Source organism: Manduca sexta, chromosome 22, assembly GCF_014839805.1.
Source record: "Manduca sexta isolate Smith_Timp_Sample1 chromosome 22, JHU_Msex_v1.0, whole genome shotgun sequence".
Taxonomy (NCBI): Eukaryota; Metazoa; Arthropoda; class Insecta; order Lepidoptera; family Sphingidae; genus Manduca; species Manduca sexta.
The window spans coordinates 10,103,786-10,129,445 of record NC_051136.1 but is presented as its reverse complement, the minus strand read 5'-3'; the positions used below and the strand labels follow the sequence as shown (position 1 = coordinate 10,129,445).

The window sequence follows — 25,660 nt, the reverse complement described above, 5'->3', positions numbered from 1 at the left end:
TCGTAAAAGATCTAGGAGTAAAAACTCGAGATAAAAACAGTCTGGCGCAGTTCTCACAGTAGCCAGCAGTTCGCGAAGGCATGGCAGTTCGGTTATCGAGAGCGAGAGTTTAGTCGATAAGAGCGCGGCCGCACAGCCCGACGGCAGCAGTCAGCGCGGCGAACGGCGCCCGCGCACCACCTCACGTGTGAACCGATATCACTAGAAAATTAAAAACCAATTTTCGGTACGTGTAAACGTTAAATAATATTATACAACTGATATGTGTATGGACCGCGAACGGCTAATGTTTACTAAACAACTGTGTTGTGGCATATACTTTGACCTGTGCGTTTAACTGATATACAACGGCTGTGTGTACTTAATAGGTGAGTTTACCAAAAACACACATTAAATTTTTAAATCATTAAGCAGAATACGTGAGGTGAAAATTGTTTATAATTCCCTTTGTAATACTTTATTCTTATCCGTGACAATGTCTTTTCGGAGGCCGATGCCACTAAACTAGAAAATAAAAATAAGACTCGCGACTGAGTTCGCCCGAATCTAACGTCGCGTCGCGTCGTCGTTTAGTCGGGTTCGCCACGAGCTCACATTGTACATGCTTCACGTTTGTTGTTATTTTTTAACACATTTAATCATAAAGTTTTGTACATATTGTGACGTAAGCAGTAGTAGTGATGTCACAAAGACGTCGGTCAAGTGTTATAAACTCTACAACCGGTTGGCAAGATATCTACGTTTTGCATTTCTCTGACCTTTCTAATTTCACTCATCTGGATTACCATATTATTAAATTATAAAGCATCTCCAACTAATACATTTTAATTTACTACTTCATAATCTTTTATAAGTCCAAAATAGATGTCATGTACAATTACTTTGAAAAACTGAAAAACATATATGTTCTGTAACAGTCGCACAACAATACAAATCATCTCTTTTTATGTGTCAAGGCTCATTATAGGGTCCAATGAGACAAATTCAATTCAAAAAACCTCCGAAATGCCTTCAATTATATGCACAACCCTTATTTATTCAAAAAAAAGCATAAGGCAATTTAATTTATTCAACAATGAAAGTTTTCCGGGAGCAATAGGTACCTAATGTGAAGTATTTACGCGCTATCATTCTGATCATACCTGATTTTGTATATTTCAACATTAGTTCAGCGGTACACTTTGGGAATCTGAAAATTTAAATCATGTTTAGCAGACAGCTCTACAGACTAAAGTCCGTCGTCTGGCGAAGTACAAAAGGCTGTAAATGATATCGGCGAAAGTAATTCGAAAGTATTAAGACGTATCATTGAATGTACTTCATGACAACGCATTTAATTCTAACATTCAGGCGGGCATTTAATAAAGTTTTCCAATCTTTAGTTTTTAACATTAATTTCAAATTATCAAAAATATTCGCTCCTAATATCATTACAAGAAAATAAATTAAAACTATTAGACGAAGTAGTTAAGGAAAGTGTTTTTATTATACTACCTATGTTTGGTAATTGTTTTAATAAAGGTATTCTAAGCGTATATTACTATACACATTCGGATTTATACATAGTAACGATTGCCTTATCGAGATATACATTATTTATTTTTGAATTTTATGTATCCTGGCAAATATTTGTTCCGGTTGTGAGTATTGTGATCGAAAATTGAATCCTGTAAAGATTCTTTGTGATAGTCATAGTGGACATAAAAGAATACTTTATAATATACCATACAAGTTTATAGATGTATTCCTGGAGGTTCAACTGTTAGACTTAATAATTACCGAGTTTATTTCCGTCTGATGATATGATATCGCTATATCCGTTAACAAAGAAAGCCCTCACAATTTCTAAATTAAGTAAATCACAAAACTCAAGTTGTCTATGACTATTGAGTGAAAGTATTTTTTGTCATATCCTAGTATTAATTACGTTAATTATGTATACGTATTTTTATCTCTGATCTATTATTTGCCTCGACAGAGTAGTTGTAATGCACGATACAAGTACCACTATAGCGCTGAGGTCCCAGGTTCGAATCCCGAGTCAGGCCAAAAATGCCTGTGACTTTCAGTTTTTTGCATCTTAAAAAATACTTGGTCGCAGCTCGGAGTCAGGAATTTATCAGTATGGTACCCCCAAGTATCCGAAACCCATAAAGTATTTGATCCTGCGCCAGATCTTTCTCTGGTCATGTCGGAATGACATCTCACTGCACTAAGAGAGTGAAGGAACGAACAGAGCACTTGTGTATAAGCAATTTAGGGTTCTTTATGATCTCTTCAAAATATTTTTTTTTAAATCTTTTCTGAGGGTTTAATCGACAGAATGTAATGATCTTCTTTTTTCAGCTTACTTGCGTTCCACAATTGCTTGTCTCGTATAAAGAACCAAATGTAGTATGAAAATGATTGCTAATCGCAATCTATAAATATTTGTTGATTAGCCGCAAATGGTGCCGTTTGTAACTATGTGAAAATTTTCTCATGTAAAATCTTGTTGTGGTGTTCAATTACCCATCGATATCGAATAATCTTCTACATTGATAAAGGTTCATTTATAATTAACATACAAAGATTATAATATATAAGTATATATAACAAACATTAACTCTACATAACTGTTTGAAGTTTTTATAAACATCATTCAACACATGTTTATTTGGGTGGTCTTAGAAAGAAATAAGTCATTCTAGACGCATTTTGTTATTTTTTCCATTTGAAATATATACATCGCCGTTGTAAAACCACTATCATGATAAATACCTATCCAGGACTTTTAAATGACCAATTATGACTTTCCAACCTCATCATGATAACATAAGACTAATCCGGAGTATTGAATATAGAATTATATTTGTGTCTATTTGTTTCTGATAATCTTCAAAAATATTTAGCCTAACTTAATGAAACTTCTGTAGATCTGTCGATCGGGCCTATTTTTTATATTCATACCAGTAGGACAACAAAAATTGTAATAAGTATTCACAATTAAACTCTGTTCACCACTCCTACACATCTCGTATGACTTGATACGATTAAGCATAATACGTCTAGATATGTTGGGCTGATGAATTCGATGGACGTTTCCGTCGTTTACTACGTAAACGGCACAACCGGTCGTTACATTCTTTTACATTTATAACAACATGAATGCAATTTCCTACAAAAATGGTCATTACATTTTTTCCTAAGATTTGCTATTTTTGAGATAGAGCAATTCCTAAAGTTGAAATAGTCGTATTCCATAATGTGATCACAAACGTATAATCGGGTACGTTCCGTTTACTGATTAAAGCTATTGATTCTAAGTTACTGCTTAATAATGTTGAGTAGGACATACAAGAGGCGTTACATTTGTCCGGGATATGACGTCAAAATGTAAGAGTGGCTCAAAATTATATATTGTACTACTTCAAATTTTATGACGCGGCAGTCGCGTTACTTATTCTCCGTCTCTGGTAAACTGTAGGACGAGGACAGTGAGGTAGAGAACCGCATGCTACAAATTACAGTAGGACGTTATTTTACAATGGACATTACATTATTGCGTTTCGAGTCGCGAGCGAGAGGGAAATATTTTGAGGGTTAACATTACAAAATACTGTAAGATACGCATTGAAGCGCCGAGCCTCACTACGCCTCGCCTCATTTGAAGTAGGACGTTGTACCGGCTCAATGCTAAAAAGAGGCTACTCTTACAAACTCTTTTTTATGTCATGTCCTACCCAACTCTACTGCTTAATGTAACAATTTCTACCATGTTCATCACAGTCTGAAACGCCAATTTCTCCGAGATAAATTTTAAACTGATTTAATTACCACGAAATTAAGTTAGTTTGGAGTAAAATCAGAAAATATCATAAAACACACGTTTGAAGATCGATAATTTGACACAAAGTCGGCGTGTACACATCCCAAATGAATGAGTTTTGTGATTTTCTACACCCATGATTAAATTTTCTACATATAAAGCCATGTTCATCATTTAATAATAAAATAAAACCTAGAACGGATGTCTAATATGGACATTTTTTAAAGTGGTCTTGAGCGAAAAACATATTTTGTCTGGCTCTGAATAATATCACTCAATATACGATTTACTATTACAATGTATTTCAGAAATGAATACTAAATACGTTATATTGAAGGGTAAAGATCTATAAAGTGACAATAAAAATTACATCATAACGATACGTGTTTAGGAAACAGTACGGAAATCCCTATTACCTATTTATGCCAATAAGCAGTAGAGTTAAAACACTGTAGTTAGCAGAGTTCCACTTTACTGAACATTATGGCCAGTGTAATACCGTTATGAAACTGACTTGGGACAGAGTAACTGAGAAACGCATTGTCAATATCCTATGCAAAGATATATTAATCTATTATCTATAATACTTCGGTATGCAGACTCCTCTTGTTTCCACGTATGATTAATGCTAAATATTTCATTATTGCTGCGAATAGCTACGATGCAGTGAAACATCTTTATGTAGACGAAGTCACGAGTAAAAGATAACAGAAAAGATATCTCCTCTACAATTAAATATTAATAAACATTTACAACATCAAAAATAAAAAACGAACGCTCACTGAGCAAGAAAAGTAAAAGCTTCAACAAAAAGTAGTTTGTTAGTTTTACTGATTTATTTATTTATTACTTGATTTCTTCGCTTCGAAAGACTGATCTAAATCAAAGACTTCGTACAGATAACTGTTATAGATATTACTATTCATAATAAATAGACCGTGATGTTTCCTAAATATTACGGAAATCTGAACAGTTATCAGGTTAAGGTCGACCGTGATTACGTAGAAAAAGACGAACATTACAATTTGGAATCAATGATAAGCAATAAAAACATAACAAGGAGATCTCCTTGGTTCAATTGCCGGAGATAGCCGATTACAAACTTGAATGCCATCTTCCTCACACGACGACAAACATGTTTATGTACAGCCGTCAAATATGTTATATTTAGTTTATATATGAAACTCGAAGATCTCATTTACATATCCATGGGTAGGTAAATTTTCATTGACATGGAAATTTTTTGTACCTCTACAAAAATATGTTGACAATAAATACTATTAACAGGTAGAGCCCAGATCAGTGATCAAGAGGCCGCGGTTGGAACAATATACTAATATTTGTTGTCATAACTAGACTAAACCTTTAGGTTTATAATTATTGGATAAGTGTATTTTTTTATTTATTGAAATATTTAGTGCCCATAACAAGGTGAGTAATTAATAGATAATTTGGTTATAATTTGGTTCTAACTATTACAATAAATACAAAATCAAAGAAGAATCTATATTAAAACTAATTTTAATTTTATAATGTATGCACAAAACATAACATTTATATTTGTTTGTAGAAATTCAATCGGCATCATTCAATCATTTTGAAATATGTAATACTATAATTTATGAACGATGTCCTGAAATAAGTATAAAAAAAAATAAAAATACCCTTTTTTGCATATGAATTTATTTCTTTATAGTGAATTTCATGCTATACCTATTTATCTAACTTTATCTAAGACTACAATGTACAAGTCCTTTTACAAAATTAAGTCCTCGTTGCTAAGAAATTGTAAAAACGTCTAAAAAAGCGATATCTTATATATAATATTAAATGTAGGTACTCTATATAATAATCTTTAAGATTATAAGATACATGCTTAAGATATAAAAGACAATATGATTTATCCATCAGTGGTTTTTCCAGTCATAAAGCTAAGTCTCTGAGATAATAAAATCTGCGATGCCTTAATTTTAAATTAGGGCTATATTTTAAATTGTAGGCTATATTTTCGCTTACTTATCACGCCAGCGAATTTCATCCATCTAGAATGATATTGTATTTTATATTACAATGATAAATATCAAGCAAAAATAAATCACGATGCACCCTGCGTTGACCTTTAATTTGTAGGTACTTTTGTAATTAAGGGAGTAGGTACTTAAAATGTCATAATGTCGATTGAAGTAGTAGTTGTATGATGGAATAAAACCTTATTAGTTACTCTACATTAAAGTTTACATGTACTTCAACCATTTACATCACTGTATTATCGTATGTTGATATTAGGTGTACTTCAGCATTATTTCTAAGTTAAGCGTGGCTCGATTAATTATTTCACACTAAGGTGATATATCTAATTTTACCACAATTAACAACTAATTCAGTTTCAAGGTTAATTTTTATGAATTAAGTTGAATGAGTAGGTGTATTCGTAATAATGTATGTTATTGTTTTTAGAAAACATATAAATAAGCAGACATGGCAATGAAGGAATGGCTGCAATGGCTCCCTCCCCCGCGGTCTCTCTTGGCACTTCTGCTGGCTGTGGCCGGGTTCAGCGGACGACTCTTCGCGTCACATTTCACCCACTCTCCGACTCTCTTAGTTGACACCTGCCATTCACTCTGCAGATTAGTAGGTCTTATTACTACACTGATTTCTTACAAGGTTAGTACATTATCGAATTATACTAAGTGATATGTGAATTTATTAAATTTTATTATAATCATGTGTAGATGTGAAAGTTTCTTACATAACAGATTTGTACCACTACTAAATGAAGGATCATGAAAAATCTGGAAATATCATTTTAAACATTGATAATTTTGGATACAGTATGAAAGGGCTGATGAAATTGCGGGCCGGGAGGGTCGCCTCCGTAACACTTTTGGCTGGGCTCGGATAGAAGTAGTTGGTCGGCTGTCGGTCCACGTGCTGTTCGCGTCGTTCGCCCTGGCTCTGGTAGTGAACGCTCTCCAACTGGGGGTGCACTCGTCACATGGTCAGCCGCCGCGGTACCCGAGAGTTATCGTAGGCAGTGCAGTCATCGGATTACTCCTTCATGCTATGAACTACATGTTATTAGCCGGTAAGCTATACTTATTAATAATTCCAGGGACTGGCACACATTTTTATTAACATAGGTAATGGACAACCAGCCACAAAAGTAGCTAAACAATTGCAGGATACAAAAAATTAAACGCAATTTGAAATTATGAATTTGATCAGTAATATTTAGTGGCTGACTGTACCCACTGATAAAACTGTTCATACATATCATGATTCATAAATGTGCCTACAAAAGAGAAATTGTGTAAACTGCTAGTGATAAACACCTTCATCGCTCAATTGGTTTACAATGTAGAAACATAAGTACTTATTTCCTCATATACATACATAGTAGTACTGTTACACGATTAATCAACTGTTAATTATTGACGACTTGAATTAAACATATCAAATAGGTACTCCACGTTTAAGTATGAAATCCTCCTTTATTTATCGGTCGTTTCCTCGGACTACGAGTATAATGCACTTGTGACAAAAGACAATCGCTAGTCAAACTGTTATGAAAACAATAGATACTTGAACTCTGTAATAATATAATGCTAGTTCTGTGCGCAGTGAATTCATTTACTGTTAATATAAATTAACGTTTAAAAGCACACATAACTATCATTATTAAAAGTCATTTCAAATCAATATTTTTATTAAAATTAAACTATTTTTCGGATTTTATCGCGGTTATAATATTTTTAGTTTTCTCCCGACGTTTCGAAGCTTTGCAGCCTTCGTGTCATGAAGTCTGACACTGTCAGCTCATTCTGCTTAGATCGGACCACCAACAGCTAAAATTTAAAAAGTTGTATTTTTGTCAAATGTCATTGCGCATGAACAAAACCCCAATCGAAGGCTGCAAAGTCCTCGAAACATCGAGAGAAAATTAAAAATATTAAAAACGCGATAAAATCATAAAAATATTTTAATTTTAATGTCTAACATTCGCGTAAACATAAGAAATCACGTCATTTCTATAGCATTGCAGCAGCTTCACTATACAGGCCCATTTAAAGACCCCAGGATATTTTTTGTCAACAGTTTCATATGTAGTAGGACTTTTTTAAATGCATATTAAATTATTATGACATGTATATTTACAAAATAACCTGAACGTGTTATACGTATAGTGTGAAAAAGAAAACATTTATCGTGTTAATTCAACAACTTTCTTGAAAGTAGATTACTATTATAATATGTATTCTATTTGCATGCTCAATAAACTAGATTCGTAAATGTGGAACAGAAACAACATAAAATCGAGTTATGTGTGTGTTTTCGTCACACAATAAATGTAGGTAACGAATGTAATGTAGATACTATAAGTAACCGAAGTTTCGCAATATAAGTAAACACACACATACACAGCTATCAGTGAATTTGTGTTTTATGCTTGAATTTTTATAATGCCCAAGTGCTGCGAAAATAAGTCCCTTTGCCACTCCACAAATGTTTATATTATGTGACCAACTATTAGAAACCTATTGGAACCTCTGCCCCACCGTGGGGATTTAGGACCAGACGAAGAAGAAGAACTATTAGAAAAATAAATACTTATCTGCTTTTACAGATTTACATCTTACAATATTTCTTTAACCTATTGTATGTACATATTATATTGAATTTTACATAAAACATAATATATAACATTTTATTTTCAAGTTGTAAACAAATAATAATATGTGTTTGAGTACACACTTAATAAAACTACATTTATGCCAAACAAATAAAACAATTTGTTTTTAAGGTCGCGAATTAAGCTACAGCCGTCGGCTAAGCGTAACAGAGGGCGGTGGTGTGGTCCTGAAAACTGGCTCAGGAGAGCCTGTGCTGGCCCATGCACCTACTGATATCGCTAGTAAGTTTCATCTTAAGTATATGATTAATTACTTAACGCTTAACAACTTGTATCAATATAATATGAAAATAACAATGTTAAGGTCATATTCTCTACGTTAACACGCAAGTGTTACATTATTTTGGTGAAATTTACGTATAATGGTATTCTGTAAGCAAATTTCATCTGTCATTAACGCGACGTCTGTTTGTCATAACGTGTGACATAGGGGAATTAGGGCCCTGTGTGTTACGTAAGATTACGTATACATATAATTATAGCCTGTATCCATTTAATTATAGCCTGTATCAGATTATTTTTATCTACCATTATCTTTGTATTTGATTAAGTTTTTATTACAAATTTTCAAAAGTTGTTATAATTTGAATTACTCGCCAATTTTTAAAGCCGACCCTATATATAATGAATACCTAACTAATTATTTCACTCACCCTATACACGTATGATAATCAAATTTTCAACAACAAAAAAGTGCTGCAACACCTATCCGAAATCTTAAAAACTCCAAAATAAAACGAATGAAAATGTAAGTGCCCCGCCATATTTTAGGAAAATATTTTGTAATAATTATAACGATAAAATAAATCAATTTTAAAACGTTTCAACAATAAAAAAATACACTCCGTGTTTACAATTTTATTTTTGATGCTAAGCCAAAACTGAATGTGTTCGCTCACACTGTATATTCTATTAACTAGGAGAGCGACACAAATATCATTTATAAATAGCTCGTATACTGTAGGCTAACCATCGACCTTGATACGAAGCAAAGAAGAATATGTATAGTATACTTCATTTAAAAGACTTTATGCGAAAATAATATACCGAGTGTACCGAAGTAAGTGACCAACTACAAAAATAAAACAGAAATAAAAAAGTACTATAAAAGAGTCAGAAGTTACTAATCTGTTTTTCCTTTAAACATACAGAATTTTTGTTCTTAGCTGTTTTAATATAATAAAATATACCTAATTATATCAGGCAGCCTGTTCGTGATGGCCGCCGGACTGACAGCCGAATGGGAACCAGTCGCCTCTCGGCTCGCCGACCCTGCGCTCTCAGCCTGCGCCGCTATCGTCCTTGTCGTCTTCAACTACCCATTCAGTACGTATGCACCAAAAACCTTGCTCTAACTTCAAGATAAGAGTATTAAGTAAAGCTATACATAGTATTAATCCAAGTAAACTTATTTAAAATTGCGCCACCGCTATATTATGTAGAGTCAGTAATGAAGCTAAATAAATACTTACCTACTTCACGTAAAATAGTGTGAGAAGGAGGGAAAGGGTATTTATTTATTTGGACAAACTGCATGTATTATTTAGAGATAAAACGCACATAATCATTAGTAGGTATAAATAACAATACTTCACCTAGTTCTAGTTTTATTAGTTGTCTTTACAACTGGTTTTCAAAGAATAAAAGTATGATTGGATTAACATTGGAGAATAGTTGAAGAAACTGTTATCAGTTTTGCTATAATTTTGTGTGCATAGATTTAAGCGATATTATTCCATTAGTGCGTTCTGCGGGTCTGGTGCTGCTGCAGACGGTGCCAGAGGGATTGGGCGCGTGCGAGCTGCGTGCGGCCGCTTTGTGCGTGCCCGGCGTGCTCGCCATCCACGAGCTGCACGTGTGGCAGTTGCACCGCGACAGGCTCGTCGCCACTGCGCATGTCGTTTATGGATCGCATGATGTACGAATATTTTTTAATATCTAGCACAATGAGTCTATTGAACTTGGCATTAATTAAAATAAAGCCCAAGGAAAATGTTGACCAGTAATGACAATTATGCCGGCTAATCTAAATGCTTCTTCACGTTCCATTTAAAGATGTACTTAGTGGGTCTATTTTTATATTACGTTCGTTTTTTTCATTTATATATAAAATAAATGAGAAAAACAAAGTAGCAGATGGTAACACACGTGTGGTAAATATTAAACAGCCTCCGTGGACTTCGGGGTCGGTAAAAACAAATATTCTAGTGGCCACCTTGGAATTACAAGTGCCGCAGTGCGCCACTGAAGGACCTTTTTTAATATTGTGTAACAAAACATAGAACTATCATGATCAAGCACGCTGTAATAAGTTATTTTTCCAGTCGCCACGCCGGCATATTAAATTATGAGTTGCGGTTAAGTCTTAATTTCCTATATTTTCACTGAATTTAATGTAACGTTTATTTTGCAGGACTATATTAAAAGTTCAACTCCAGTATGCGAAGTGTTCAAGCGTCACGGCATCGGGCTAGTGACGTTACAACCCGAATTTATTTTCTCGTCCATGCCGGGTAAGTGATCGGTATCATTCTTCTGTTTTTGATCTCAATTTTTCATATTATGGGGATAAAGCATTGAAATTATCTTATTTAAATAAGCAGACTTATCATAAGCTATCAGTCTTACGAGACGATATAGTGTTTTCATCATTCAGTTTAATAAAAAAGAAAATTGAGACAGATCTCTAATTGGCCATCGAGCATTTGAAAAAGTTAATTTACGTTTTCACCATTTTTTAAGGTACTGATGAAGAAAAGAAAGCTATGATAGACTATACTAATCTAGCGTGCTCCTGCCCCTGCGCAAAGGAATGCACCGCACCCCGGTGTTGTAAATCCCCCGAGATACCTTCAATTACTCGCATATAACTTTGCTACGAGTTCCTGAATACTTTTATAATGTCTTCATTTTACTAAAATAATCAGATGTCAGCCAAGTCTTGTCTCGTGAGAAATCAAAATAACTGTTCCTGTTTTTTATAAGCAGTAAATAATTGATGCTAAGGTACTTTTATTAGGAACGAAGGAATTGACTCATGATTTTCGAGTTCCTAATAAGTATTTTAAACTTTAAAACTTACTACCACGTAAATAAATTAAGATGAATAACCAAAGATATTCAGTTGAACTGTTGCCACACGCGGTGAAATTTCTAATCCATGACTGTTACAAAGAACCGCCTACAAGAGTGAAAGTACGATGCATAAAAACATGGGAGACGTCGGCACTCCGAACATTGTCACTCCTTGCTCTTCCACGCCTGTTAGCTCGTTAGCGTACGGCCATATTACATTATACCTCCATTTACATTGATTTTCTTTGTTACCGTCGTCAAAACGTAGACACGCTCAATCATAGAAGAGAATAAGTCAGTTTTCAATTTCTCGTAAAAACAACTGCATTGTATTCTATAAGTAATTTACTGAAGAAAGTGACATTCACTTTATAACATTTCTATTGCGATACCTACTGGAAATTGTTAAATTAATAATTATTATACACTGCCAAATAATTACTAACAATATCTATCAAACAATAAAAACGACTAAAGCATTATTGATAATGTTGAGCCGTTTGATATATTGATATAATGAGATAATTATGACAATAATAGGATAAGAATTGAGTATATATTATATTACTTGATAATATTAGGAATATAAGTTATTATGTATAATGTACGAGTATTTAGTTTAAAGTGACAAAGGAAAGGTGGCGTACAAATACGACTGTGATGTTCCTTTACAGTATTATATAGGGAAATATAATTAAGGATTTTATGTGTAAATGTTGACTTAACATTAGATTATAAGAGCTAATGTACAAAGATTTGTTGACATTTGATTAAGAAACAAACAAAATAAATATTTCGTCCAAATTGTTGTTTTGATTTCTATTGATTAACAACCTTTAACTTGACACTGCCTTGACAAAAAACGCTTCCTGATATAAATTTACGTAATTCTATGGGAAAGCCCTTGGTCTTTAATGGGATTCTCAATAAAATATGAATAATTATTCGTAGGAACGAGGCACGTGTTACATAACATCTTGTTCAGTTCCATCGTTTATAACTACTTAGCTATGCGAATTTCAATTTAACATTAAAATTTATGTGTGAACTGATAAGGTACGCTATTAAATCATATAAACCACAAGTAGTCGACGCGACACCGGCCACCGCACGTAGGTCAACGCCATAAACTACTCCATGATAAAACTTTTAAAATGTAAATATAACCATATAAGACACCAGGGCCGCTGAACGCACAACATTATAGTATAAGGCCAAAAGAACAAGGGAGTTTAACTAATTTTAGTGCGTGCCTATTGGCATTTTTATTTGTCTGCTATACCAAGACAGATCATATGGACTCGGACTCATTCCCAAAATTGACAGGTTTTGTGAAAGTTATCTCGATAAAACAAAACAATTACTTATATTACGCCTGCTTTGTGCGTTTATCGTTAACTCCGAATCGAATAATAAATTCTTTCTCATTCGTACATTTATTGCTTGTCGACAAAACTTCGTGGTAGACATCATTATATTAGAAGAATTATATTGAGGTCATCAGCTACAATATAACAATTCTTACAAGTATTTAAGATATCACATAAGGTAAAATGTCTCTTTATAAACATTTAGTGAACAATTATTAGAAGAAACTCCAGCTTCGTTTTGAGGTTATTTATAAAGCAGTAATAGTTAAGAGACATCGAACCACTACGAAGACAACTGATGCTATCTCAATAATAACCAGCAGAGTAGAATATTATCAAAACTTATAATTTGGGAATAAATTGCAAACCTGAAAATAAAATATTTGTAAACATATACTTATAGCCGAAACGATCATGTCTTTCTTTGAAAAATAATGAATATAGAATAAGTTACTATCAAAGTTGTTATCGGACTCTACTTTACTAGTTCACATTAGTATAATTATTTTATAAATCAATTATCATTACTTAATCTTCCACAAATCGGCGCATCTTTACTCTCATACCACGAAAGACACAAAACCAACATTCTCACGCTTGGTTATTGTCGAAAAACAAATAGTATACCAATGATACAACTCCGTACAACACATTTACGATGAATCGTTGTCGGAACTAGCTTTATCGATGTTGTTGACGTCGGTGGCGTCAGTGGTGGCACCCAACAGCATCTGACGGCAGTATGTGGGTTTGCAGAGTCGACTTTTCACAAGTCGACCGCAGAACTTGCCAGCTCCTGCCACCGATCTGTGCTGAATGGTAATATCACTCCAATGAACTTCACAAGTTCTGTTGTAAATGTAGTTTTATTAAAATCTATTGGTATAGTTTGTAGCAATTCGTGAAGAATTTTGGTCTGTTAAATATTGCTAATATACAATTATTAAATCATCCTTTAACAATACCATTATCAAGTCAAGGCAAAATCGCTAATTGGGGTCGAAATATAACCAAAATGCAGGCAAATAAATATGTTTTGAAGAATTTCAACTGACCATGATCAAACGGTAGTTAAGTTTGACAGCGTACTCGCAGCCCCCGAAGCAATTGCTCCACCCGAGCCACGGACCCATCGCACAGTTCAAAGCGCCTTCTGTCAACAGTGATACAACCCATGTTAACCGTTAGTTACGGAAAACTAGCTCATGACCGTAATCATTTGAGAGGAGTAACTAACTACTTTAGTTTGTATCAGATGCTATTTTGGAGACCAAAATTGACGTCTATGGGACTCCTGAAGACCTAGGCAGTGACTTCTTTGAGAAACGGTCAGTGCATCCATGATTCGTAGAACTCAATAACTATATTGTGATGGGCAAGCACATCATCACACGAGCACAAATTTTAATCCCAATACTGTCTCAGTGGCGTAGTTGTATTACGGTACAGTGTAGTGCAGTGGTGAGGCCTCGGGTTCCTCTGCCTACCCCTTCGGAGGTGAAAGGCGTGAGTGTGTGTATGTGTATATAACCTTTAGCGGGCCCGAGATCGTATAAAGAAATCCACGTATTGCTAAGCTTATTGTTATTAACGATGAGGTGTTTAAGAATATCAATCATATGAAATCATTATATCGATTGTTTACTATGCACAGACACCTACTGCTTCATCTAATAGTAAATTTCAGTAAGAATATATCTTTATTCGTCATAAATATTAGATAAGAAGATGCTCAAATATAATCATATCGGCACCTTAACGACACGATAAGTAGGAATATCTGTTTGTTTCTAGTTTGCGTATTTCATCACACCCAGAATAGATCTGGGGCGAACAATGAACATTATTATTGTAGGAACGAAACGGTGGCCTGAATGTGTTGCATTCGTAGTCGACATTTTGTAAAAACATTTTTAAATTTCTTTCTTAATTTTTTTACCAGGAAATACCGGTGTGTCGTTCTGTACCACTTCATTATCTTCAGAGGAAGGAGTCGGTTTTAGTTTTTTCGTCGTAACTTCACTAGCAACAGTTGTCACTGAAAATAAAATGAAATTATTACATCTGCATACATTTCAAACAATATATTCGTGTCCGTGAAATAAATAAATTTATTTTAAAATGTAGTAACCACTATCTTATCAAGAACTTCGTTTATAGCTGATATAACGTTTCTGTACTTTGCATTCCTAATCGACTTGTACTAATTTTAATGAATCTTGCGGGTTTTTATCTTTCTTTAAGAATTAGGTATTTGCATTAGACTACATGATTAAATTGTCAAATTACTTAACGAATAGTCGGTCAAGTGAAAATTTATTCCGTTCTTTATAACCCTTTATGTGTCCGCTTTTTCCGAATGTATTAATGTAATAAAGGAAATTAACGAAACCTACGTATACAAAGCGACTCAAATTAATTTTTACCTTGATATATAAGTCCGGAACATATTACACGATTGAACTCGACAATGTAAAATATAATGTAGTTTTGGTATTGGTACATTGTCAACCAATACATAGTAACGTTATGTAGCTGTAGTAAAATTTTCCTAAGAAGAAAAACTAACCATGCATAGTTTCCTTATTTTGGTACACTCTTCTCAACTCGAGAAATGGTGTTTGCAAAAAAAATCTTACTTGCATATGTCATAATTTTTATGAGTACATAACGACTTTAATTATTAATTTATATAACTATGTATTTAGATTATGTAAAGTAATAAAAACGCAAATTGTATAAATATGTTATTATTTAACATTGTTAACAATATATTCTGCAGTCAGGTACCGTAGGTAATAAGTTAATAACAATTAACGAGGTATTGTAGATTATTCATTATAACCTCGGCGGAACAATACTGAAGTCACTACTAAGCGACGCTAAGAATAAAATAATACGCGTCGTATTGAGGACCTCCTCCTATTCTTAAAGGCGGGTTAAAATAATTCATAATACATAAATTAAATTACCACTCTCGACGGTCTGGTTGGAGCGACACTTCTGCAAGCAGACGTCACGGGTGGGGAAGTTGTTGTTGTTGCCGCCACAGCCGCTGAAGCCGAAGGGCTCGCACGAGTTGCGGGCAGAGTCGTAGAACCAACGCTCCTCGTACCCGCGGCAGTGGCCCACTGATACTGGCAACTTGCATATCTCTACAACAAGTTAGAGTCCATATAGGTAATAACCACCAAACGAAGTGTGGAATATACTATATTGTATTAATTGTTGCTTAATCCTCTTCCACCATCAAGTTAAGGGGTTTAAGTTTTTGTAACTCTGTCTGACATAGAAAAGTCTGCAAATAAGTTAAGTTAAAAATTAAATTAAATTAAATTTTATGTCCGTCACTAATTGTTTGCAGTTTAATACTCTTACAAATAGTCACGATCGAATACTAGACCTATTCATATCCAATTCTGATTGTCAGATCATGTCTTGTAATCCTTTATTGGATCCCGATGGCCACCATCCACCTTTTTGTGCAATCACCTGTCTCAATATTAAAATAAATCTTATGAAGAGACACCCAACCACCAGACACAACTTTTATAAGGCCAACTATGATGAAGTTACACGTGAACTTAACACAGTAAACTGGGATATGACACTTACTCACCTTTCCTCTGATCGTGCCGTGCAGACTTTTTACGATATTTTATATAAGATTATAAGAACTCATGTTCCGTTAATTCGCAAAGAAAAAATCCCATTTTCCCATTTGGTTTTCAGCATCTCTCATTCGTATATTCAAGAACAAGGAACGTGCATGGATGAAATGGAAGATATACCATAACCTTTACGATTATGAACACTTTTCTAATTATAGAAGGCTTTTCCACAACGAGTCTATTAAGTGCTTTAAGACGTATATGAACTCAATTGAGACTGATATCCCCATAAACATAAAACTTTTCTGGGCCTACATTTCCAATACAAAGTGTAAAGTTAATTTTGCTGCTACTATGTACTACGGAAATACTTCCTCCAGCGACCCCAAAGTCATTTGTAATTTATTTTCTAATTTTTTGTTCAGTTTACGAGCCGTCTTCTTTCGATCCTGAAATATGGCAACCATCTGGCACTTATTCTGCTAACTCTACCTCTTTATCAAATATTTATCTCTCAAAACCTATAATACTAAGAGAAATTAAATCTCTGGATTCAACTAAAGGGGCCGGCCCTGATGGTATACCACCAACTTTTTTTTAAAAAATATATCTGATAGCATTTATTCTCCCTGTATATAATTTTTAATAAATGCCTGTGTGAAGGAGTGTTTCCCGACGTATGGAAGAGAGCCTACATTATCCCAATTTATAAAACGGTGACAAGGCCTGCATAACGAATTACCGGCCAATCTCTATCTTGTCCACTCTGTCTAAGCTTTTGAGAGACTCGTGCACGCTGTGTTGTATCCCCACTTCCACCATCTCATCATACCTGAACAACATGGTTTCGTTAAAAGACGTTCCACTTCAACGAATCTCATGTTATACACGGATTATCTTTTGAAAATATGGATCGTAGAATTCAGGTAGATTCCGTCTATACGGATTTTCAGAAAGCCTTCGACAAGGTGGATCACAAACTACTTATGGAAAAGATTGCCTTCAATGGGATCCGTGGCAATTTACTTCGTTGGTTTGTCTCGTATATTTTCAACAGAACTCAAAAAGTTGTCCTTAACGGTCTGGAATCCGAACAAATTATAGTCAAGTCAGGAGTCCCTCAAGGATCTATTTTAGGTCCTTTTCTATTTAATATATATGTAAACGACATAAAAAAATGTTTTATATCTTCGAAATTTTTAATGTATGCTGATGATGTAAAAATATATAAAGCTTGTAAAACTATACAAGACTGCTTACTTCTTCAAGAAGATCTCAATTTATTTAACAATTACTGCCGTGACAACAAACTTTTTCTTAGTCTTCCCAAATGTTATTCCATATCCTTTACTAAAAATAAAAATAAAATCCATTTCAGCTACTCCTTAAATGGTATACTCTTAAATAAAGTAGACTCTGTTCGTGATTTAGGAATTACGCTGGACTCCTCTTTGCACTTTGATAAACACATTGACATTATTGTAAGTAATGCTTTTAAGATGTTTGGTTTTGTTATGCGATCCTCGCGTGATTTCGTTCGTCCCTCTACTTTTCTATTGCTATATAAAACGTTAATAAGATCACAACTAGAATATGCTGTACCGATCTGGAATCCCATCTACGACAAGTATAATGATAGATTAGAAATAGTCCAGAAAAATTTATGCGCGCTATTAATTATAAATGCTTCCGATCAAATGTCCCGTATGAGCAGCTATTAATTCAACACAAGATGCTTACTCTACAATCCAGACGTTTGCTTATTACTGCAATGATGCTACATGGTATATGCAATAACAGATTTGACTGTATAGATTTAACAAATAAGTTATGTTATATAGTACCTAGGACTGTTATGCGACGGAGGTGCGCGTGCCGAGGCTGTTCCACATGGACGCATGCAGGACCAATGCCGGGGTTCGTGCGCCTACCCGTCGAATCGTCGAAATTTATAATACGCATTTCCACAGTGTTGATATTTTCTCATTTACAAAGCAAAAATTTAAAAAATCTATTTATAACTTACTTTTTACTAATGTATTTTAAACTGAATATCGCAGGCTTGAGCTTTTCTCATACCTATGACTTATAGACGTCTGTTGCTTCTTTGTAAAGTTTTCTGTTAAACTGTGAACAGTGTTGTTGGTTACATGTTTATTAATGCAGTACATGTGTAATTTTACCCTTTACTTATTTAATGTGTAACTGTTTTCTGTTCCTTTTGAATAAAATAAAATAAAATAAAATAAAGTTAAGAACACTACCATACAACAAAAAAAAATACGGAATATTTAAGAATAGACTCTACAAAATATTTACATCACACATATTTATCTCAACTAGGTTCTTTGATCGTCAGTAACAGGTACATCATTACCTGTGTAGGTGCTGGAATTCATGCAGTCTTCTTCATCCCCATCGCAGAGTGCTTCTTGGAGCGTCAACGTGAACTGACATTTCTCTAAATGTTCCTGCACAAGGCTTTCTATCTCCGGATCGTCAGCTGTTATGTTCTCCGCTGGAGTTTCCTACAATACATTTAGGTGACTATAACAAGATCATACACAAGATTTTATAATAATCATGTCATAGATATTTCGACTTTAATTAAAGTTGCACAGTTTTACTTACACCTACTTACTATCTACTAGCTAAATCGACCTTAGACAAATTTGATAATGAGGGAGCAAGTTACCTCGAAGCAAAACTGTTAATGTTAGGGAATAATGTTATAGTACATTCAAAATTTATGATTGTATTAAAATTATAAAATACCATTGGCTATCATTCTTGAAAGCGCAGCAATTACTATAAATTAGGCATGATATATCCTAGAGATCAAAGTTAGTTTACAGCCGTGAGGGACTAAGGTATTTCGTGGGCACGAGCTTAATGAATAAAACAAAAGCAAAAACGTACGATCTTCTGCAGATGCGCAAACCGCCGGTTCCAGGATTCGAGCAGCGTGCGCGTGAGGTGGTGCTGCGTGCGCGGGTCGCGCGACACGTACAGCCGCGCGCGCACGCGCCGCCCGCGCCCGCAGCGCGCCGAGCACGGCGACCAGCCGCCCCACCCCGTCACCGCGCACGAGCCGCCCGCCGTGTCCTGCACACACCACACCACACAACCATATAGCACTATTGCCATATAAGGGGTTTCTCCGCAAACTGGGGGACTTTTGAGGGCAAAAACTTAAACGAAGCAAAGCGAGAACATAATAAATATATCGTGAGAAGTCCTCTTTTTAGATGGAAAAATAAAGAGGTTTTTTGAAAAATTTATTTAACGAAGGTTATACTTAACTTAGTTTTGGGTCATTATAAAGCGGATATTTGGCTTGTACACTTTTATAATCAACAGACAAACTCTTCACTCTAGAACGGTTCAATCACTTTCATAATTAACTGTCTATAATCTCTACATTCTGAAAACGATCATATGATTTTATACGAAAAATACAAACTCATGCTTGATGTTAGGCATGACGACCCGACGTTTGGTGACAACCAAAGCAACACTGCCAGATTTCAAACCACTACATACTTACCACCATCAGTAGTATACAAATATAGTAAAATTAAAGAAACAGCTTTTTATGACGATTTACATACCTAAAAAAAATTGCTTCATATAACTAAATATGAAAATATAAAAATTAGAAGATTTAGTTTTTACGTCACTCCATCTTTCAAAACAAGAAAACCATAACTAATTATAGATATTAAGATTTAATCATCTGATAAACGTGAGTACGGATGTTAACGATTACAGGAAATTAATTAATACGTACCACATAAAACCAATCGAAGTTAGTAGCATTCACGTGCGGTCCTCGTGGTCTGTAAATAAAGACATGAACATTAATATATTTTTGCAGTAGCGGTCATTTTATCTCGGGTAATTATTTCGCAATATAGATACAAGAATAAAATCACTCAACATCCCGTTCTACAAAAAATAGTATTAAAGAATAACTATTTCTTCGACATTGTTAAATAAATAAATAATAAATAAATGCTTGTCTTCCAAGGGGTTGGAACTATCAAAAACGTCTGGTTAACGAGGAAACATCATTTACTTATTACCCAAGTTCTATATATAAAAATCAGCTTTTATACTATAACGTAAATAAAATTATAATTTCATGAATATTAAGAGTGTCTGGCAAGGAATTGCCACTATGTTAAGTGTCTGTCAATGAATAACGTGATTTTTAATAATTTTCTGAAGGTAATACCAAAAAATCTCTCTTTATTATTTGACGAAACTAGATCGGTATTTTACATACCTTTAGTACCGTGTACCTGCCAAAGCCACTGTAACCCAAACTTCATAATGGCCCATCTTTCTTACCTATGTTGGGAGCATGCGCTGACAAACTTTCAGCTTTTATAAAATAACGAAGGTCTGGGGTTCACGGGCTCTTAGACTATATTAAAGCGGTATAAATGTACCTAGCACTGCCTAAAAACCTTACTTCTCGCAAGGTCCAGCGTCGCAAGGCATGGCCTGGTCCATGACCATGCGCGCGCGGTACCCCACGTGACAGCGCTTGTGCGCGCGCGGCGCCAGGTAGTGCCGCGAGCGCCCGCGCACGCCGCACCCCTCGCACGGCGACCACTCCGACCACTGCGACACCGCGCACGGACCGCTCGACTCCGCCGGGTCCGGCTCGTATTCCGATGGAGCTCTGAACCAAAACCGATTGCATCGTTAGTTCTCGTGAATAGTATTAAAACGCAGCACTTAAATAAATGCTTTCTAAAAATACATCGCTAACGTTTACTTCTGTAACAGACACGAAGTGATATAAATAGGCATCAAATAAGATTGTTTGTTTTATAAGACTTCTATATTCCATTCATCAATTATGATGAAGAATACTTAACCGTATAAGACTTATACTGTAAGTTGTAGAGACAGCAGACGTACTTGCAGTGCATGCGCGGTCCATGGCAGCGCCTGTAGTCGGTGAGCGGCGTGCGACAGGCGTCGGCGCGCGCGCGGTGCGGCCACACGTACTGCCGCTGTCGCGCGGCGCGGCCCGGCCCGCACGTCACGCTGCACGGGCCCCACGCGCCCCACGCATGCGTCGCGCACGCGCCCGCACCACCACTCGACCCGACCACCTCCGGCACGTGCTCGTGCCCTACGTCTAGGCACCAACAGACACTTTTCAAAGTAGGTTAAGGGATACCGTGTTTAGACGGATACGTTATTACAATAATTATCATTTATTGAAATGTAAATAATATAATCAGTTCAAGATAAATGCGTGCAACTATTATAGAATAAATTTATCCATGCGACATTTTGTTTTTTATAACCAATTGGAAACCCATTAAAAAGAACACTTTCCAACTTTGTAGAGCCATAATTAGTGTTATAATCGAAACAAACCATAACCCGAATCTACCACTTACAGACCCTTCAAATATCAACATTATATTGTAAAAAACGATAAACAAACCTGGAGCATCGCAGCTCTTTTCATAAAGTCGCAGTCGAGTGAGACGCAGTCGCGCGAACGGTCTCATTTCGACATTAGAGCTGTAGAATGGGGATCGCGTGTCTCGAGGCCAGTCGGACCTGAGGGCGCGCACAGGCGCTGCTGGTATAGTTGGCATACGTCGTGACTGCAAGATAGACAGGCAATTTTATCTAAATACACAATAAGGCACCGGAGTAATGCCGTTAACTTGTTACACAAGAAGCAGTAACGAGATCCATTCCATCTCCATATCATTATAATTAAATTTACAGTTGCTTCAATTAATTACCAAACTAAGCGACTGTCAATTAGTTAAGCAATTTGATTCTTTTTGCTTATTTTCTAAAATTGTAACAATGGTATTTATTGCTATATTATAAAACGCTTACGGTGTAACTAATGCCGCTGTCAGTACCAGCATCGTAAGGGTGCAGAGGCAACGTGGCAGATCTTCGCCAGGTACAATTAGCATTGCACAACTCTAACGCAGAGACGCCCACGATCCAATCAGGAGAGGGTGCCAGCTTGGCCGCCAATGATACTAAATGATGTTTGGCATCCACGCGAAACACTGCAAACGTGCTCGGGTTATTAACTCCGGCAACCTGCTGCCACGATATGCCACGAGCCTTGATTATTGTACGTATATGGTCGCTCTGCAACAATAAATTACATAATTAGAAAGAATATGTATAATAAATATACTTTTATACCTTTAATGCAGGTATCCAAAAGTATACGAAAATAGTTAGCGAAGAAAACAATCTAACTAGCCAGTACGATAGCTACGTACAAACCAAACAATGAATAGGAAAACTTAGAAATCCTAAATATTACTTTCTTCTAGTACTAGGGTAAGAATACAGTGCTGCTGAGGGGCGATTACCGTGTCTGGCTATGTTATATCGAGTTTTCTACTCTATATCAGCCCGGAGTCTGGATTTTGTATCTTATATGGCGATAGACTCGCCCCTTATTACTTCGTAAGACGGAATACACACGGCATAAAGTGTATGCACCTGTGGCGCATTCAGGGGTAAAAGGCGTTAGTGTGTATGTAATAAATGAAATTATATTTTACCTCTGCTTTAAGTTCTTTTTCCAGCGCAGTAGTAGCGCCATCGTCTGCTAAGCGTCGCAGTCCCGTGCTAGCCACTCTACCCTCTTGCCAGACTCTATATTGGGCCGTATGTGAAGCACCAATCAAGTCCCCGAAGTGCGCGTGCGCACTTTCTGGGGGAAACTCTCGCGGATGAGTGTTGCGTGACCATAGCCCTTCGAAAGTAATCTAAAAACGAAACTTACTTATAGAATCATTTATTACGTAGATTTACCATTATATTTTAGGTGCTCCCAAAGAATTTTGAAGGTTCTAATGTTTTTATAAAAATGAACTAACTCATTTCTTACCTGATATCACATCCTTTTTGTAGACTGATTTCAATAAAAAAAATAAATAACCCCTGACAAAAAAACAACTTAAAAAAATAAAATGGGTTTGTTTTTCCTTTATAAGTACCAAGTAATATTTTAAACCTAACGTCGGCGCATCACGTTCGTCAAGGGACCGCTAAAGAATTATTTTTATCTCCCGGGGTTCGATCCCCAGACGCAACGACGTTTGCCAATATATTGATGAAAGCCTTTTTATTTAGTTCTAAACAAACAATGGCTTTAAATATTTCCTTATTAGGTACTGTAAAAGCCACAAGGATGATGAAAGTATTTCAAAAATTCATACCTCATACTTAGCCTCATCGCAGGCACAGCATGGCTCTACAATGGGCGGTTGTCGGGCGAAGGTAGAAGGAGCTACGGATGTCGGGCATATCTTACGCGCTAACACTGACCACGTTTTAGCGCCAATTGCGGGACCAACACGGGCACATAATCTTATACAAGTATTTGCCACATTCAATGGGGCATTCCATAAGATCTGGAATTATGTTAAAATTGTTGCATCTTGATCTTACATAAACACAGTTACATGCTAATTCCAAATTAAAACTGTTCATCAAACAATTTAAAATAATACAGGTAAATTGTATAAAAATCCCATAAAATTAATTTAAACTCTACCTGCACTTCTGTTTTAGGATGAGCGGTCGCGTTGTCCACAGCCGGAGCGCAAGATTCGTGTATCTTTGTCTGAGCGTCATAGGCCTGAAAAACTCCAAGAGTCGGCAATTTTGGTGCAACTGTAGTTTTAGCATTTTCATCACTACCATCTTTACCGAAATCGGCGCTTAATTCGGCCCATATAGCGAATCCTATAAAAGGGGTCGCACCTTGCCCGCTATCAACGCCGTGAAGTGAGACTAAAAATATAAAAATATTAATACCATTAAGGGAACTTTACGGTATTTTTAATGTCGAGGATTTCGAAGATACGAAAATAATCTATTGCCTATTATAGATTTATTGCTATCCATGGGCAGCGAGTCATGAAATAAGTAGGTATTGGTGAGTAAAATATTTTTTGGAAGAGTTGTTCGAATCTAATGCTGGCACTTATTAACTTAAAATTTGTAACACACTAATTTACATAGTTTTAACAAAAATAATTAATATTTGGATTTAAAAATAAGTATAATACTTACCTATTTAATACATACAAAAAAAAATACACAAATATACAATAAGTACAAAAAAAAGTTGCTGTTTGATTAATAATTATTTATACTTTTAATTACTCATGCCATTAGAAATATTTTACCTACCCTTATACTTTTGTTCTAGTTTTTCCAGTGATGTTGTGGCAAATATAAACTGATCATAAGATGTCAAAAAATATTTGACACAGTACGTAGTACACATATATCGATGGACGCAATACTATTATTATAATTAACGAACCTATCGAACGGTATCAAGTGAAACCAAAAATCTAACAAATATTATAAATGCAAAAGTTTGATAAAATATTTGGCTATTTGTTAGGAATAAACGCAGAAACGGCTAAACTGATTTGGATGAAATTTGCCACACAGATAGACCATGTCCTAGACTAAATTTTAGAAATTGTTTTGTTTTTAATTTCTTTACAATAGATAGCGTCGTACAGATGACACTTTGGATAATTAGGTACAGTATTGGGGACTTTCGTAGCGGGTTAGCCTGTTCACACGGACGAAGCTGAGAGCAACAGCTATTTGGTGATAAAAAATTCCACTCTTGATTGTATAAGTACAATTTTTTTATAATAGGAGCGATAAGATATTAAATTCTAAGTATAAATTAATATAGGTTCCTTACCTGTATAAAGTTCTCCAGGCAGGAATAAGTCGGGCTCGCCGGCAATACCTAACCGATAATACGCATCCGCGGGCTGCGCGTGCGCCGGGGCGCGTTCACACTGCGGCAGCGGCGATGCGTAAATCACTATTAAACTTGTCGAAAATATGCTCCAAGTTACCCACCTTTTAATATTTTCCATTTTTACAATAACTTCACTGCAAGCATCAAATAAAACGTTATTTCAACAATTAATACATTTTATTATTTTAAATCGACATAGGTCTTCATGCAAAAAGTAAACTATTTGATCAATAAAGTGTTCAGTTATCTACATTATGTCATGATGTTCTCGAACTAATTAAAATCATCGAACTC

At 35.4% G+C, this 25,660-nt stretch overlaps 2 protein-coding genes and 1 long non-coding RNA gene across 4 annotated transcripts; 2 read left to right on the top strand and 1 right to left on the bottom strand.

Moving 5' to 3' along the window:
• The first annotated feature begins 52 nt into the window (after window positions 1–52).
• LOC115445849 (zinc transporter 1) lies at window positions 53–12,380 on the top strand. Of its 2 annotated transcripts, none has more exons than XM_030172321.2 (8): window positions 53–226; window positions 6,266–6,475; window positions 6,644–6,896; window positions 8,613–8,723; window positions 9,705–9,827; window positions 10,244–10,419; window positions 10,915–11,014; window positions 11,244–12,380. In XM_030172321.2, exons 2-8 carry the CDS (start codon window positions 6,287–6,289, stop codon window positions 11,369–11,371), a joined length of 1,080 nt encoding a protein of 359 aa, XP_030028181.1. In that variant the 5' UTR covers window positions 53–226; window positions 6,266–6,286; the 3' UTR covers window positions 11,372–12,380. The 2 variants fall into 2 exon arrangements, with proteins under 2 accessions (XP_030028181.1, XP_030028180.1); XM_030172320.2 differs by having other exon boundaries at window positions 132–368.
• LOC119190133 (spondin-1-like) lies at window positions 11,904–25,526 on the bottom strand. Its single transcript, XM_037441266.1, has 15 exons — window positions 25,304–25,526; window positions 24,128–24,366; window positions 23,790–23,984; window positions 23,130–23,336; window positions 22,438–22,704; window positions 22,028–22,193; window positions 21,490–21,712; window positions 21,035–21,247; window positions 20,348–20,396; window positions 19,477–19,662; window positions 18,935–19,085; window positions 15,919–16,101; window positions 14,886–14,984; window positions 14,002–14,099; window positions 11,904–13,758 (listed from the first exon to the last, which is right to left on the bottom strand). The coding sequence occupies exons 1-15, from the start codon at window positions 25,482–25,484 to the stop codon at window positions 13,600–13,602; spliced, it is 2,616 nt and encodes an 871-aa protein (XP_037297163.1). The 5' UTR covers window positions 25,485–25,526; the 3' UTR covers window positions 11,904–13,599.
• Window positions 18,990–21,127, top strand: LOC119190136. The gene is made up of 3 exons (XR_005112778.1): window positions 18,990–19,100; window positions 19,489–20,454; window positions 21,045–21,127. It is a non-coding gene; the product is annotated as an uncharacterized LOC119190136 (long non-coding RNA).
• Window positions 25,527–25,660: the final 134 nt, after the last annotated feature.

Bases quoted from the DNA above. Each gene is read 5' to 3' on its own strand.
- LOC115445849 (XM_030172321.2), top strand. From the start codon at position 6,287: ATGGCAATGAAGGAATGGCTGCAATGGCTCCCTCCCCCGCGGTCTCTC. The intron at 6,476-6,643 runs GTTAGTACATTA...TTTTGGATACAG, and splicing joins CTACACTGATTTCTTACAAG to TATGAAAGGGCTGATGAAAT. The intron at 6,897-8,612 runs GTAAGCTATACT...TTTGTTTTTAAG, and splicing joins GAACTACATGTTATTAGCCG to GTCGCGAATTAAGCTACAGC.
- LOC119190133 (XM_037441266.1), bottom strand. From the start codon at position 25,484: ATGGAAAATATTAAAAGGTGGGTAACTTGGAGCATATTTTCGACAAGT. The intron at 23,337-23,789 runs GTATGAATTTTT...TTTCGTTTTTAG, and splicing joins GCGATGAGGCTAAGTATGAG to ATTACTTTCGAAGGGCTATG. The intron at 20,397-21,034 runs GTAAGGTTTTTA...CTTTATTTACAG, and splicing joins GACGCTGGACCTTGCGAGAA to ACCACGAGGACCGCACGTGA.